General features: G+C 42.5%; 2 protein-coding genes across 2 annotated transcripts; both read right to left on the reverse strand.

Annotated features, from left to right (window-relative positions):
• Positions 1-9,145: 9,145 nt before the first annotated feature.
• LOC132901246 (olfactory receptor 51I2-like) lies at positions 9,146-10,260 on the reverse strand. Its single transcript, XM_060943570.1, has 2 exons — positions 10,253-10,260; positions 9,146-10,166 (listed from the first exon to the last, which is right to left on the reverse strand). Exons 1-2 carry the CDS (start codon positions 10,258-10,260, stop codon positions 9,146-9,148), a joined length of 1,029 nt encoding a protein of 342 aa, XP_060799553.1.
• A 1,853-nt stretch (positions 10,261-12,113) lies between these two features.
• LOC132901248 (olfactory receptor 52B2-like) lies at positions 12,114-13,073 on the reverse strand. Its single transcript, XM_060943571.1, has one exon. It carries the CDS (start codon positions 13,071-13,073, stop codon positions 12,114-12,116), a length of 960 nt encoding a protein of 319 aa, XP_060799554.1.
• Between the last annotated feature and the right edge of the window lie 526 nt (positions 13,074-13,599).

Below are 13,599 nucleotides of genomic sequence, written 5' to 3' on the forward strand. Positions count from 1 at the left end.
CGCTACATTTACATAAACCTTGGCGCGAATATCAAAGCAAAAACAACACAACACAGAAGAAGCAGCAACAACAATAATAATAATAATAATAATGGATGACTTTGCGTTTGTACAACTGCTGCTTCTCGTCGCTTAAAAATGGCGATCTTTCGCGGTCTTGTTATTGTTGTTGGTTTTAACAACTCCGCCACCCCCCCCGCTGATGTAAGCGGTTCTTTCCTCTGGCCCAGCAGAGAGTTGGTGCTAGCCTGGAACCGGTTTTTCTGGCCCCAGAGCCAGTTCTTTGTCAGTGGAAACAGAAAACCCGGTTCCAAACTAAGCACTGGCCCCGAACCAGCCCTGGAACTGCTTTGGTGGAAAATGGGGCAATGGAGGATGCTTGGACTGATAAAAGAAACAGACTCTCTGTTGCAATGGTGACGGCTGAGCTTCAAGTCAGGCTAAACTTTCAGTTGTCCTCAAGACATTCATTGAAAATCAGCCAGGACTCATAGCAGCAGCAAAGAAAAACACCAAATATAAATGGAAGATTAGGTAAGATTTTGGTGAATTAAATGAAATCCAAATAGTCTTATCTGCCTACTCCTGTATGTACTGTATGTGCCCAGTTATATCAGTTACATGTCCTCCTATGTATTTGTTTAGCCAAGAGCAGCAAGCAGCAGAGGCACAAGCAAAGCACACACCACACTCTAAGCAATCAGGTAAGCTGTTGGACACTACACCTTACATTGTTACATTCAGATATTCTTAGATACAATGAAAAATTTGATTATTTTTATTCCACATAAGCAAATAAACAGAACTTAATTATGTATTCCCTTTTTACCTGTGCCCACTACTGCCCCCAGGTGTCCACAACCAAAAACTGTTGGAAATAAACCAAAATAATGAAGACCTGCTATATTATGTAAAGCAATTAACTAAACAAATAACTAGCAAAAGCGTCATTTTTACTAATTAGAGCAATACAATTTCAGCGTAGAAGGGCGATTTTTGTCTTGGGTTAGATGTGCGAAGGGCGCCATTGCTTACAAGCAAAAAGGTCGATTGGATGGTCGAAATGTCCAGGATTTTTGTCAGACACAGGTGGCAACCCTATATCTTATAGTTTTAGAGTCTGTAAACTGCATACTTGTTCAGATAACATTATATTGCTTGGATTATATAAAATACATTGTAATACAGAGCACTGAGAAAATTTACCAATGTTATTAACTGAATGTGTTTCTTTGCAAGGATTGGATATTTTGAATAGTTGACTAGGGAATTTAATTGTAGTTGCTTTCAATTTGAGATCAGTATAAATGAGTTTGTTCTTAGACATCTAGAAATGGCTGAACTTCCTCCCTGTTCTATAGGAATTGGACTAAAGAAAGATTCTGACTGCCATAAACTAACATACAGCAGAAATTGTAAGTTAAATACACTCAGTATAGTTTGGAGCAAATTTCATTAATTAATAAAATTTCATTTTAGAACGTAAAGTTTCTTCTACTCGTTGCAGCTTTGCTTTGCCATATGCAGCTTTCTGTTTGTGGCTATACTTGGCAATTTTCAGTGGAGAGCAACCAATTGACACAAGGCTTTTGTCAGGTGATTCAGCTACCTCACCAGTGTATGTTGGATCCACATCTACACACATGCTCTCTTGTTCTGATTCTGTAGAACCTGCTGAATCTGCTTGGCTTAAATGTTCTTTCACTCTCTGTGAACATTTAGAACACAATTTTTGTCCAGGTTTAATATTTTTATTTATCAGTTTTGAAAGTGAATCTGCTGTTTCAGGAAGAATTGAACGTAATTCTGTTTTAACTTTTTCTTGTGCCTTTCATATGGATCACAACAACTTTTCTGTAGCTCTTCATATTTCATCAGAAACAGTTTCTCATGATGCAGACATACTGTGTCTGTGCTTGAAATGTTCTCAAGTTCAGTTCTCTGTTTAATTAATGAAATTTGCTCCAAACTATTTGCAAGGATTGGATATTTTGAATAGTTGACTAGGGAATTTAATTGTAGTTGCTTTCAATTTGAGATCAGTATAAATGAGTTTGTTCTTAGACATCTAGAAATGGCTGAACTTCCTCCCTGTTCTATAGGAATTGGACTAAAGAAAGATTCTGACTGCCATAAACTAACATACAACAGGAATTGTAAGTTAAATACACTCTCTCAGTATAGTTTGGAGCAAATTTCATTATTTAACTACTAGCTGAAAAGCTTGAATAAATATCCATTGTCATACCATTATCCAACCTGTCAAATGCTTCAATGCTCCCCCATTACTGTTACACTGGTGCTACAATCCAGGATACTGAAGCAAACTGTCCATATGGAGTCCATGTTTTTTTCTCCAAAACAACTGGGCATATGTACAATAAAGCTTGGCCTGTTAGGATTGATGGAGGTGTGGTGAAGTTAGGATCCAAGAGCAGAACACAGAGAGTAATCCAATAAATAATATGATTTAATTCAGGGAAAAAAGAGCATGGCAAAAAGGTAAACAAACAGGACAAAAAACAAATGGCAAAAATAGTCTGGATAAAATGAGACAAAAAAACTTAACAAAACATGAGAAGGGCAAAGAGGGTGGCACGGTGGTGTAGTGGTTAGCGCTGTCGCCTCACAGCAAGAAGGTCCTGGGTTCGAGCCCCGGGGCCGGCGAGGGCCTTTCTGTGTGGAGTTTGCATGTTCTCCCCATGTCCGCGTGGGTTTCCTCCGGGTGCTCCGGTTTCCCCCACAGTCCAAAGACATGCAGGTTAGGTTAACTGGTGACTCTAAATTGACCGTAGGTGTGAATGTGAGTGTGAATGGTTGTCTGTGTCTATGTGTCAACCCTGTGATGACCTGGCGACTTGTCCAGGGTGTACCCCGCCTTCCGCCCGTAGTCAGCTGGGATAGGCTCCAGCTTGCCTGCGACCCTGTAGAAGGATAAAGCGGCTAGAGATAATGAGATGAGATGAAATGAGACGGGCAAAGACAAAAACGCTCGTGCAAAAAAACATAAACAAGAAAAGACCCTTAGTGCAAGAAACCATGAACTAGAAATAACCCTTAGTGCAAAAAATCATGAACCAGAAGAATGCTAGTGCAAAAACCATGAACAAGAAAAAGTTGCTAGAGAGAAAAACCATGAGAAGCAAGAGAGGCAAATGAGACATTCTGGCAAAGGTAGAGTCATTTAACTAAGCAGCAGTAAAAACCAGGAAGTGAGTTCAGGAGAGAAGGAATTCCCGTCCCGGGTCAGGATCAGCGCTGGCGTGAGAGATCCGTAATCTCTGGAGTGGATGTCCAGGGTGGAGCATGACATGGCCTGCACAAACACCATCTGGAAATACAAGCTGCTGATTGTTGAGTCTGCACTCCCTGACAACTCCAACCAATCACATCCATAAAATTGGGGGCATGATTGTTTTATGCATTGTTATCACGCTGTCTGTGAATGGTCAATCTCAACCAGTGAGGTCTTGTTTTAATTCTAAATATTTCTACAATTGGTCCATGTGGGGAATGGCACGGTGGTGTAGTGGTTAGCGCTGTCGCCTCACAGCAAGAAGGTCCAGGTTCGAGCCCCGTGGCCGGCGAGGGCCTTTCTGTGTGGAGTTTGCATGTTCTCCCCGTATTTGCGTGGGTTTCCTCTGGGTGCTCCGGTTTCCCCCACAGTCCAAAGACATGCAGGTTAGGTTAACTGGTGACTCTAAATTTACCGTAGGTGTGAATGTGAGTGTGAATGGTTGTCTGTGTCTATGTGTCAGCCCTGTGATGACCTGGTGACTTGTCCAGGGTGTACCCCGCCTTTTGCCCGTAGTCAGCTGGGATAGGATCCAGCTTGCCTGCGACCCTGTAGAAGGATAAAGCGGCTAGAGATAATGAGATGAGATGAGATGGTCCATGTGGGTGTCAATCACCCCTCCTAGAACTGCCACCTTATTGTGCTGGAGGGGTTTGTGTGCTTGACTGATCCTAGGAGTTATGTTGTCGAAGGCATTACGCCCCTGTTAGGGTCTCCCAAGGCAGACAGGTCCTAGGTGACAGGCCAGACTAAGAGCAGTTCACCAAAACCCCTTATGGATAACAATCTATCAAGGACTGTGACGTCGCCCGGTATGGCGCAGCCGGGGCCCCACCCTGGAGCCAGGCCCGGGGTTGGGGCTCATATGCAAGCGCTTGGTGGCCAGGCCTTTGCCCATGGGGCCCAGCCGGGCTCAGCCTGAAGCGGTGACGTGGGCCCGACCTCCTGTGGGTTTACCACCCACAGAGGTAGCCGTAGGGGCTGGTGCAGTGTGGATTGAGCGGCAGTTGAAGGCAGGGGCCTCGGCGACCTGATCCCCGAACACAGCGGCTAGCTGTTGGGATATGGAATGTCACTTCACTGGGGGGAAAAGAGCCTGAGCTTGTGCAGGAGGTTGAGAGGTACCGGCTAGAGATAGTTGGGCTCACCTCCACACACAGCTTGGGCTCCAGAACCCAGCTCCTCGAAAGGGGCTGGACTCTCCACTTCTCTGGAGTCACCCATGGTGAACGGCGGCAGGCTGGTGTGGGCTTGCTTATAGCTCACTAGCTCAGCCGCCATGTGTTGGAGTTTACCCCAGTGAATGAGAGGGTCGCCTCTCTGTGCCTTAGGATCGGGGAGAGGGCTCTTGCTGTTGTTTGTGCCTATGGACCGAATAGCAGTATAGAGTATCCGGCCTTCTTGGAGTCCCTGGGAGAGGTACTGAGAGGTGCTCAGACTGGGGACTCCATTGTTCTACTGGGGGACTTCAACGCTCACATGGGCGATGACAGTGACACCTGGAGGGGCGTGATTGGGAGGAATGGCCTCCCCGATCTGAACCCGAGTGGTGTTTTGTTATTGGACTTCTGTGCTAGTCATGGTTTGTCCATAACGAACACCATGTTCGAGCATAGGGGTGTCCATAAGTGCACGTGGCACCAGGACACCTTAGGTCAGAGGTTGATGATCGACTTTGTTGTCGTTTCATCGGATCTCCGGCCCTATGTCTTGGACACTCGGGTGAAGAGAGGGGCTGAGCTGTCAACTGATCACCACCTTGTGGTGAGTTGGATCCGCTGGCGGAGGAGGAAGCCGGACAGACCTGGCAGGCCCAAACGTATGGTGAAGGTCTGCTGGGAACGTCTGGCTGAGCACTCTGTCGGGGAGGTCTTTAACTCCCACCTCCGGGAGAGCTTCTCCCAGCTTCCGAGGGAGGCGGGGGACATTGAATCTGAGTGGACCATGTTTTCTGCCTCCATTGTCGACGTGGCTGTTTGGAGCTGTGGCCGCAAGGTCTCCGGTGCCTGTCGTGGCGGCAGTCCCCGAACCTGGTGGTGGACACCGGAAGTAAGGGATGCCGTCAAGCTGAAGAAGGAGTCCTATCAGGCCATGTTGGCCTCCAGGACTCCTGAGGCAGCTGCTGGGTATCGGCAGGCCAGGCGTGCCGCAGCTCAGGCAGTTGTGGAGGCAAAAACTCAGAACTGGGAGGAGTTCGGTGAGGCCATGGAGGAGGACTATCGGTCAGCCTCAAAGAAATTCTGGCAAACCATCCGGCGCCTCAGGAGGGGGAAGCAGTACTCTGCCAACACTGTTTACAGTGTGGGTGGGGAGCTGTTGACCTCAACTGGGGACATTGTTGGGCGGTGGAAGGAATACTTCGAGGATCTCCTCAATCCCACTGTCATGTCTTCCATTGAGGAAGCGGAGGCTGATGACTCAGAGGTGGACTCATCCATTACCCAAGCCGAAGTCACTGAGGTGGTTAGCAAGCTCCTCGGTGGCAAGGCACCGGGGGTGGATGAGATCCGCCCCGAGTATCTCAAGTCTCTGGATGTTGTGGGGCTGTCTTGGCTGACAGGCCTCTGCAACATCGCATGGCGGTCAGGGACAGTGCCTCTGGAGTGGCAGACTGGGGTGGTGGTCCCTCTTTTTAAGAAAGGGGACTGAAGAGTGTGCTCCAATTATAGGGGAATCACACTTCTCATCTTCCCAGGGAAGGTTTACTCCAGGGTACTGGAGAGGAGAATTCGGCCAATAGTTGAACCTCAGATCCAAGAGGAACAATGCAGTTTTCATCCTGGTCGCGGAACACTGGACCAGCTCTATACCCTTCATAGGGTGATCAAGGGTTCATGGGAGTTTGCCCAACCGGTCCACATGTGCTTTGTGGATTTGGAGAAGGCATTCGACCGTGTCCCTCGTGGTATTCTGTGGGGGGTGTTTTAGGAGTGTGGGGTTCGGGGCTCTTTGCTAAGGGCTGTCCAGTCCCTGTACGAACGGAGCAGGAGTCTAGTTCGCATTGCCGGCAGTAAGTCAGACCTGTTCCCAGTGCATGTTGGACTCCTGCAGGGCTGTCCTTTGTCACCGGTTCTGTTCATAATCTTTATGGACAGAATTTCTAGGCACAGCCAGGGGCCGGAAGGAATCCTGTTTGGGAACCACAGGATTTCATCTCTGCTTTTCGCAGATGATGCTGTCCTGTTGGCTTCTTCAAACCAGGACCTTCAGCATGCACTGGGGTGGTTTGTAGTCAAGTGTGAAGCAGCTGGGATAAGAATCAGCACCTCCAAGTCAGAGGCCATGGTTCTCAACCGGAAAAGGGTGGCTTGCCCTCTCCAGGTTGGTGGAGAAGTCCTGCCTCAAGTGGAGGAGTTTAAGTATCTCTGGATCTTGTTCATGAGTGAGGGAAGGATGGAGCATGAGATTGACAGGTGGATTGGTGCAGCCTCCACAGTGATGCGGTCGCTTTACCGGTCCATCGTGGTGAAGAAGGAGGTGAGCCAAAAGGCGAAGCTCTCGATTTACCGGTCGATCTACATTCCGACTCTCACCTATGGTCATGAGCTTTGGGTAATGACCAAAAGAACAAGATCGCGGATACAAGTGGCCGAAATGAGTTTCCTTCGCAGGGTGGCTGGGCGCTCCCTTAGAGATAGGGTGAGAAGCACAATCACTCGGAAGGAGCTCAGAGTAGAGCTGCTGCTCCTCCACATCGAGAGGAATCAGCTGAGGTGGCTCGGGCATCTCTTTCGGATGCCTCCTGGACGCCTCCCTGGGGAGGTGTTCCAGGCATGTCCCCTGGGAGGAGGCCCCGGGGAAGACCCAGGACATGCTGGAGGGACTATGTCTCTCGGCTGGCCAGGGAACGCCTCGGTGTTCTTCCCGAGGAGCTGGCCGAAGTGTCTGGGGAAAGGGAAGTTAGGGCTTCCATGCTCAGACTGCTGCCTCCGCAACCCAGCCCCGGATAAGCGGAAGAAGATGAGATGAGACGAGACGGGTGTCAATCAAATAAGACTGACTTTTTAAAATTGTTGGGGAGTTTCGTGAGCATAGTCAAGGAAGAAATACTATTTTCAAATATGCATCACTAAACTTTATGCCTAGTTACTAAATTTCAGAGTGTTCGGACACCAAAGCACTCTGCATTTCAAAGATGACATCTCTGACTAAATGTGGAACTTTTTTTCTTCAATAATGCTGTTGGACAATATCCTGATAGAAATTTACATGATTTATAAAAATAAAGCTGGCAGGAAGCCACACCAGAATGTTTTTGCAAGTAGAGGTGTGACATGTCTCAATCGAGCATTGTCATCTAGGATGATCCATCTACATGTCAGAAGTCTGAATCCTCCAATCATACTGGCTTTTCAGAGGGAAAATCTGTCACAGAATATTGCGCTCACAAACAGAGTGAAAGCGAAAGAGAGAGAGGTAATGAGAGAGAGGAGTGGACAGAGTCATACAAGCAACATGTTTATGTGATCAGAATTATACTGAGGAGAAAGTGAAGAGAAGTAGGAAGTGATTTTAGGCAAAAAAAAAATGTTGTGAGGACTGTCCAGAAAAACCCTAAATTCTACTAATTAAAGATTTTTTTTATGGCATTGAATTAGCTACAGCAAAATTGTCAAGCTTTATTACAGAATTATAAGTGTAGGCATCCACTTAGCCTTGGTGGTCCTGTGTAAAGCCCATGAGAACTTTCTTCTGTGAAAAACCAAACTCAAGACAGAGATAAGGTATATGAAGCACCCTCTCTAGGGATTTCAGTTTATTTGCTTAGGATTTGCCAAGATAATAAGTATAAGAGTTTCAAGAAATAAAAGTAAAATAAAAACATGATAGCATATCAAAACCTATCAAAGAGGAGCTGCAATCCCCATATTATCAGCAGGAACAGCGTGAAGCTAATCTAAGTTTAATACATAGACTAGAGCTAACTAAAACTTCCAAACATCATTGCATTAACACTGTCTCTGTGACATTCTACTCTTTATATAGCAAACAAAAAATACACAAATATGTATAGTCTGTGCAAAAATGCACATTTCCTCAATCATGCAGTGTGCAGAAATGCACTTGAAGCCTGAAACAGTGGTTGACATAAATGCACATTTCACACATTGTGCAGATCTGCCCTCAGACCCACTCAACTGGATTTCCTGCAGTGACTGCAGCATACAATCGAGCTGCTGACGTAGCTACTCCTTTTGGAGGTTTCCTCTGAACTGGGTTATCTCTGTCTTCAGCAGAATAAGTTTCTGGTGGTAGATTCTGTTTTGTGTCTCTCTCCTTTGCTTGCCCCCCCTCCTCCTGTGGTGTATAATCTTCCTTTTTGAAGGGCAGGGTTTCCTTAGCTGAAAACATAATATTTCTTATAGGACCTTAGATGCCATAGATGGAGGCATTTGAATTAGTGCTGATCTCGGAAAGAAGAATGTCAAAAACGTGACACCACTGTCCCGCAGTGCTGGCTGTTCCTTTTATACGGATGTTAATTTGCCATCTTGGCTGTCTCTTTTACACAAATGTCAATTCCATTTCTGTTCTTACTTATCATTCCATTTCAAAGGCTAAATGGCAAAGACACCCCCCATTCCACATTTAGAAGTTTTACACAGAGCATGCAACGGAATAAAATGATACGATTTCCACCTTGAATAGGCTGTGTAATAGGGGCTGTAGCCATTGTTTTTATGATACAGGAAATGGATACCTTTGCACCAAAATAGAAAAGGTCAACACACACACACACACACACGTTTGAGAACCATTCAAATATATTTTTTTATGAAAATGGTTTTCTGCCTTTGTTAATTTTTTTGGTGAATTGCTTAAGAAAGTACATGTGTTGTTCATTTTAGATTAATTAAAAAAAACCTTTGTTGTTAAGAATTGAAAAACTGTTTTTCGAATTTCCTTTGTGTTTAACCCGTAAATTAGAGGGTTAAGAATTGGAGGAAATATAAGAATTGAAACACCAAAGGCCCTTCGTATGTCTGGAGACACTGATTGTAACCTGTGAGAAATCAGTAGTAAGAATGCATTAATTTCAAAACTCAAAAAAACAGCGAGATGCATCCCACATGTTTGCACTGCCTTACTTATAGAGTGTGTCTGTTTTGTAGAAAGACAGGTAATTAGGATTTTTATATATGTCAATGATACTACCAGTACAGAAGAGCCTTGTATAAGAACTATATGAGACAAGCCATAGTAGTTAATCACTTTCATATCCTCACAGCTTAGCTTCATTAACGATGGATTATTGCAGTATGTGTCCACTATATTTATCCTGCAAATTTCTTTGCTTATTGTGAGCGTAAATAGAGACCCAACCGTGAAAATACTGACAGACCACACCATGAAAATAAGTTTTACCAAGGTATCTTCTGTCATCAAATCGTGGTATCTCAAAGGCTTGCAAATGGCAATGTATCGGTCATAAGACATAACAGTGAGAAATGAAAGAGCTCCACTTCCATAAAGGTGAATAATTATGCCTTGCAAGGCGCAGGCAGGGTAGGAGATTTCTCTCATCTGAGAAAATATACTACAAACAAGCTGAGGATAAAAAGCTGTAGCTCCCATAAGGTCACATATGGACAAATTAAACAGCAGTATGTACATAGGCTTATGCAGATCCCTTTTTACAACAATAGTCACAAGCAGTACTGAGTGGAAGAACACAATTAAACAGTATGTGAAAATACCAAAAATGAATATGAAAAAGGCACTGGATGGTGGTAGGTCCAACTTTTCCATGGTCAAAATTGTCATGAAACGTGTTAAATTTGTATTGTTAAGAGATGTGTCTCTGTCCATTATAGTTACAAGACCTGGAAAATATATATGCAGTATATTTAATAAAATATGTAACAATATACTGTATAACAATTAATATGGGAAACTGTTTTTACCTCAACTATGCTATCTTACTGAAGACAGGATGATACGATGACTTTGACTAACTACTGCATGTTGACAACTAATTCAGCAAAAGTGCGACAGCAGCACAAAACCCACAAAATGATCACAACAGAAGCAAAGATGTTCATTATCACCATTCAGGTATCCACCCAGAGAGCTGAAATATTTGGATCCCTGCATGTCAACTTTATCCCACAGGTCAAATTTCCAAATCCCAGTTGTTGACTCTCGGTTACACGGGACTGTGGGTTTGAAATCCTCTGAGTTTAGGCAGCTGACAGTGGCCTCTGATGAAAGAGCAAAATGGTGAGGCAAATGTGAAAGTCTAAGTCATTTGGAAGCATCTTGGAGAAGATAACCCAAAAATCTGAAGATGAGTTTGCAAAAGTAGGTTGAGCATATAAGAAGAAGAATGGCTTTATTGTCACTGCACAAATGTACAATGAAATTTAATTCATCATCGGAGAGCAAAGCCGATGTGTACATGCGCGCCGCCACTGTTTGTCATTTATTTATTTATTTATTTATTTATTTGTGCTCCATGGCAAGGGCATAGAAACTCAGAAAGAGACCTATTACAACATGTAATTGCTTTAATTAGGTTTTCAGCAGAAAAAACAGCAGACATCATCTTCAGTGTTACGGTACAGAAAATGGAGACCACTGCATGAATGTAAACTAGTTCAGCACACAAAGGTTTTTAGACCTTTTGTAGACTTTTCTGGAAATCAAATTAATATAAGTGAATATGGTAATAAGGAAAGGTAAAATCCAATTCGTAGAATGTGCATTGCTTTCAAAATATTTGGTCATTTTTATTAAACCATGGGTAAGGTTTAGAATTGCAAATAAAATTTAAGCTAATTGGAAGTGACATTTACAAATGAATAACAAAAAAAAAGTGTATATGCTACTGATGAACTCAGTCAAATAAAGGATAATATTTTAAGATTACAATCAGTTTAATTTTGTGCCACTGTTGGAAATAATGTTCCAATATCTTTACTAAGTTAAGTGATATTCATAACATCAGTGAGCACTGTTTGGGTAATTAAATGTCGTTGTATAACTTTAGGTCTTGTCCTTAGTTTGATCACGTATAACTGAGTTACACATTTGTAAAGCCATGGCCTAATGGTTAGAGAAACAGCTTTGGGACCAAAAGGTTAAAGGTTTGATTCCCTAGACCTGCAGGAAAGGCCCTTGAGCAAGGCACCTAACCCCAGGCTGTTTTGGGTACATTGCTCTGGATAAGAGCTTCTGCTAAATACTTGTAATGTCTAAAGAGCTGCACATTTGCAGGCCATTTTTTATGACACCATATTAACAGCCATATTATTGATGAAAAGTAGGATCTTAGGAGGAATAGTCGGATCTAAACCCATTAATTTCTAAGTTTTTGGTACACTCCCACTGTTCAACTTCAATGACAGCATGCACTTGAGCTTCATGGACTCCACAAGTTTGTGTAGAACTGATGATCCATGCTACATCAAATCCATTGGTGTGGAAGTATGAGACTCAAGAAGAATTTGATCAATTGTAAAAAAAAAAAAAAAAAAGGAGTTAACACCATCAAGATCACAAATTTCCTGAACATGATCATGAAATAGCACAAAATCTCAAATGTTCATGATGGTGAATATTTCCTTTCCTTGGTGTGTATATATACTTTTTTGTCTTCAAAATTTGAAAACTTTCTGTTTATTCCTGTTTTAAATTAAAACTAAAATAAATGCATATAATATAAATGTTAATATAAATAAATCAGTGAAATAGATACTATATAAGTATATAAGTGCATATATTTCAGACTAATTCAGAGTAGTTATTTTGTGTATCTTAATTTATTTGCTCAATTGCAGAAAATAATATATGTACATGCTTTTAGTTTAGTTAACTGTTATCTAGAAGAAACTTTTGTTTGTAAGAACTTAAACATTGTTTGTCGGATTTCCCTTGTTTTCAATCCATAAATAAGTGGGTTAAGAATTGGAGGAAAAATAATAATTGAAACACCAAAGGCTCTTCTTAAGTGTGGAGATACTGTTTCTAACCTGTGAGAAAGCAGTGCTAAGAATACATTAACCTCAAAAGTAAAAAAAACAACTAAATGTGTCCCACAGGTTTGCATTGCCTTACTTATAGAATTTTTCTGTTGTGTTGAAAGACAGGTAATTAGTATTTTGATATATGTTAATGACACTATTAGTATGGAAGAGCCTTGGAAAAGAGCGATAGTAAACAAGCCGTAGTAGTTAACCACTCTTGTATCCTCACAAGTTAACTTCAATAAAGATGGATGATTGCAGAATGTGTCCACTATATTTGTCCTGCAGATTTCTTTGCTTAATGTGAGCACAAATGAAGCCCCAATCATAGTACAATTTACAGACCAGACCAAGAAGATAAATTTTACCAAAACAGCTCGTGTCATCATATTATGATATCTCAAAGGCTGGCAAATGGCAATGTACCTGTCATAAGACATAACAGTGAGAAATAAAAGAGATCCATTCCCATAGAGGTGAATAAACAGGCCTTGCAAGGCACAGGCAGGGTAGGAGATTTCTCGAGTCTGAGACAATATGCTACAAGCCAGCTGAGGGTAAAAAGCTGTAGATCCCAAAAGGTCACATATGGATAAATTAAATAACAGTATGTACATTGGTTTATGCAGATCCCTTTTTACAAAAATAGTCACAAGTAGCACAGAGTGGAAGAATAAAATTAAACAGTATGTGATGATGCCAAAAATGTAGATGAAAAATGTACTGGATGGTGGTAGGTCCAACCTTTCCATGGTCAGAATTGCCATGAAACGTGTTAAATTTGAATTAATAAGAGATGTCCCTGCTGCCATTTTAACTCCAAGGACTGGAAACAAATGATCACACAATACAGGTTTAACATTTAACATGTGTTTTCTTTCCGAGAACAATCTTGTAAGACGAAGTTGTTGACAACTACATTGTAAAAGTACCACAGGATTACAAAACCATACACTGAACACATCTGAAGTGATGGTCCTCATTTTCACCACTCAGGCTTCCCCCAGAGAACAAAATATTTGGATCCCTATTTGTTAACTTTATCCCCCAGATCAAATGTTTGTCAAATCCCAGTTGTTAACTCTAGGTTACGTGGGACTGTGGGTTGGAGAGGAATCATCTGAGCTTTGCAATTAATAGTGGCCTATGAAAACAAAACAAACAAAAAACAATAATATTATGAGGATAGCATGTACAACTGTATTTAGAACTACGGAGATGGTAAGATACCCAGTTCTCTAAGAAGGAAGTCTTTGTAGACATGCGACCTTTCACAAAGCTTGCTTGCTTGCTTATTTATTTATTTATTTATTTAATTTATTTAAGTCCTTGAGCACG

The sequence above is a fragment of the Neoarius graeffei genome, chromosome 17 (assembly GCF_027579695.1).
Source record: "Neoarius graeffei isolate fNeoGra1 chromosome 17, fNeoGra1.pri, whole genome shotgun sequence".
Lineage (NCBI taxonomy): Eukaryota > Metazoa > Chordata > Actinopteri > Siluriformes > Ariidae > Neoarius > Neoarius graeffei.

What these genes read in the sequence shown, in the direction of transcription:
- LOC132901248 (XM_060943571.1), bottom strand. Translation starts at nt 13,073, where the DNA reads ATGGCAGCAGGGACATCTCTTATTAATTCAAATTTAACACGTTTCATG.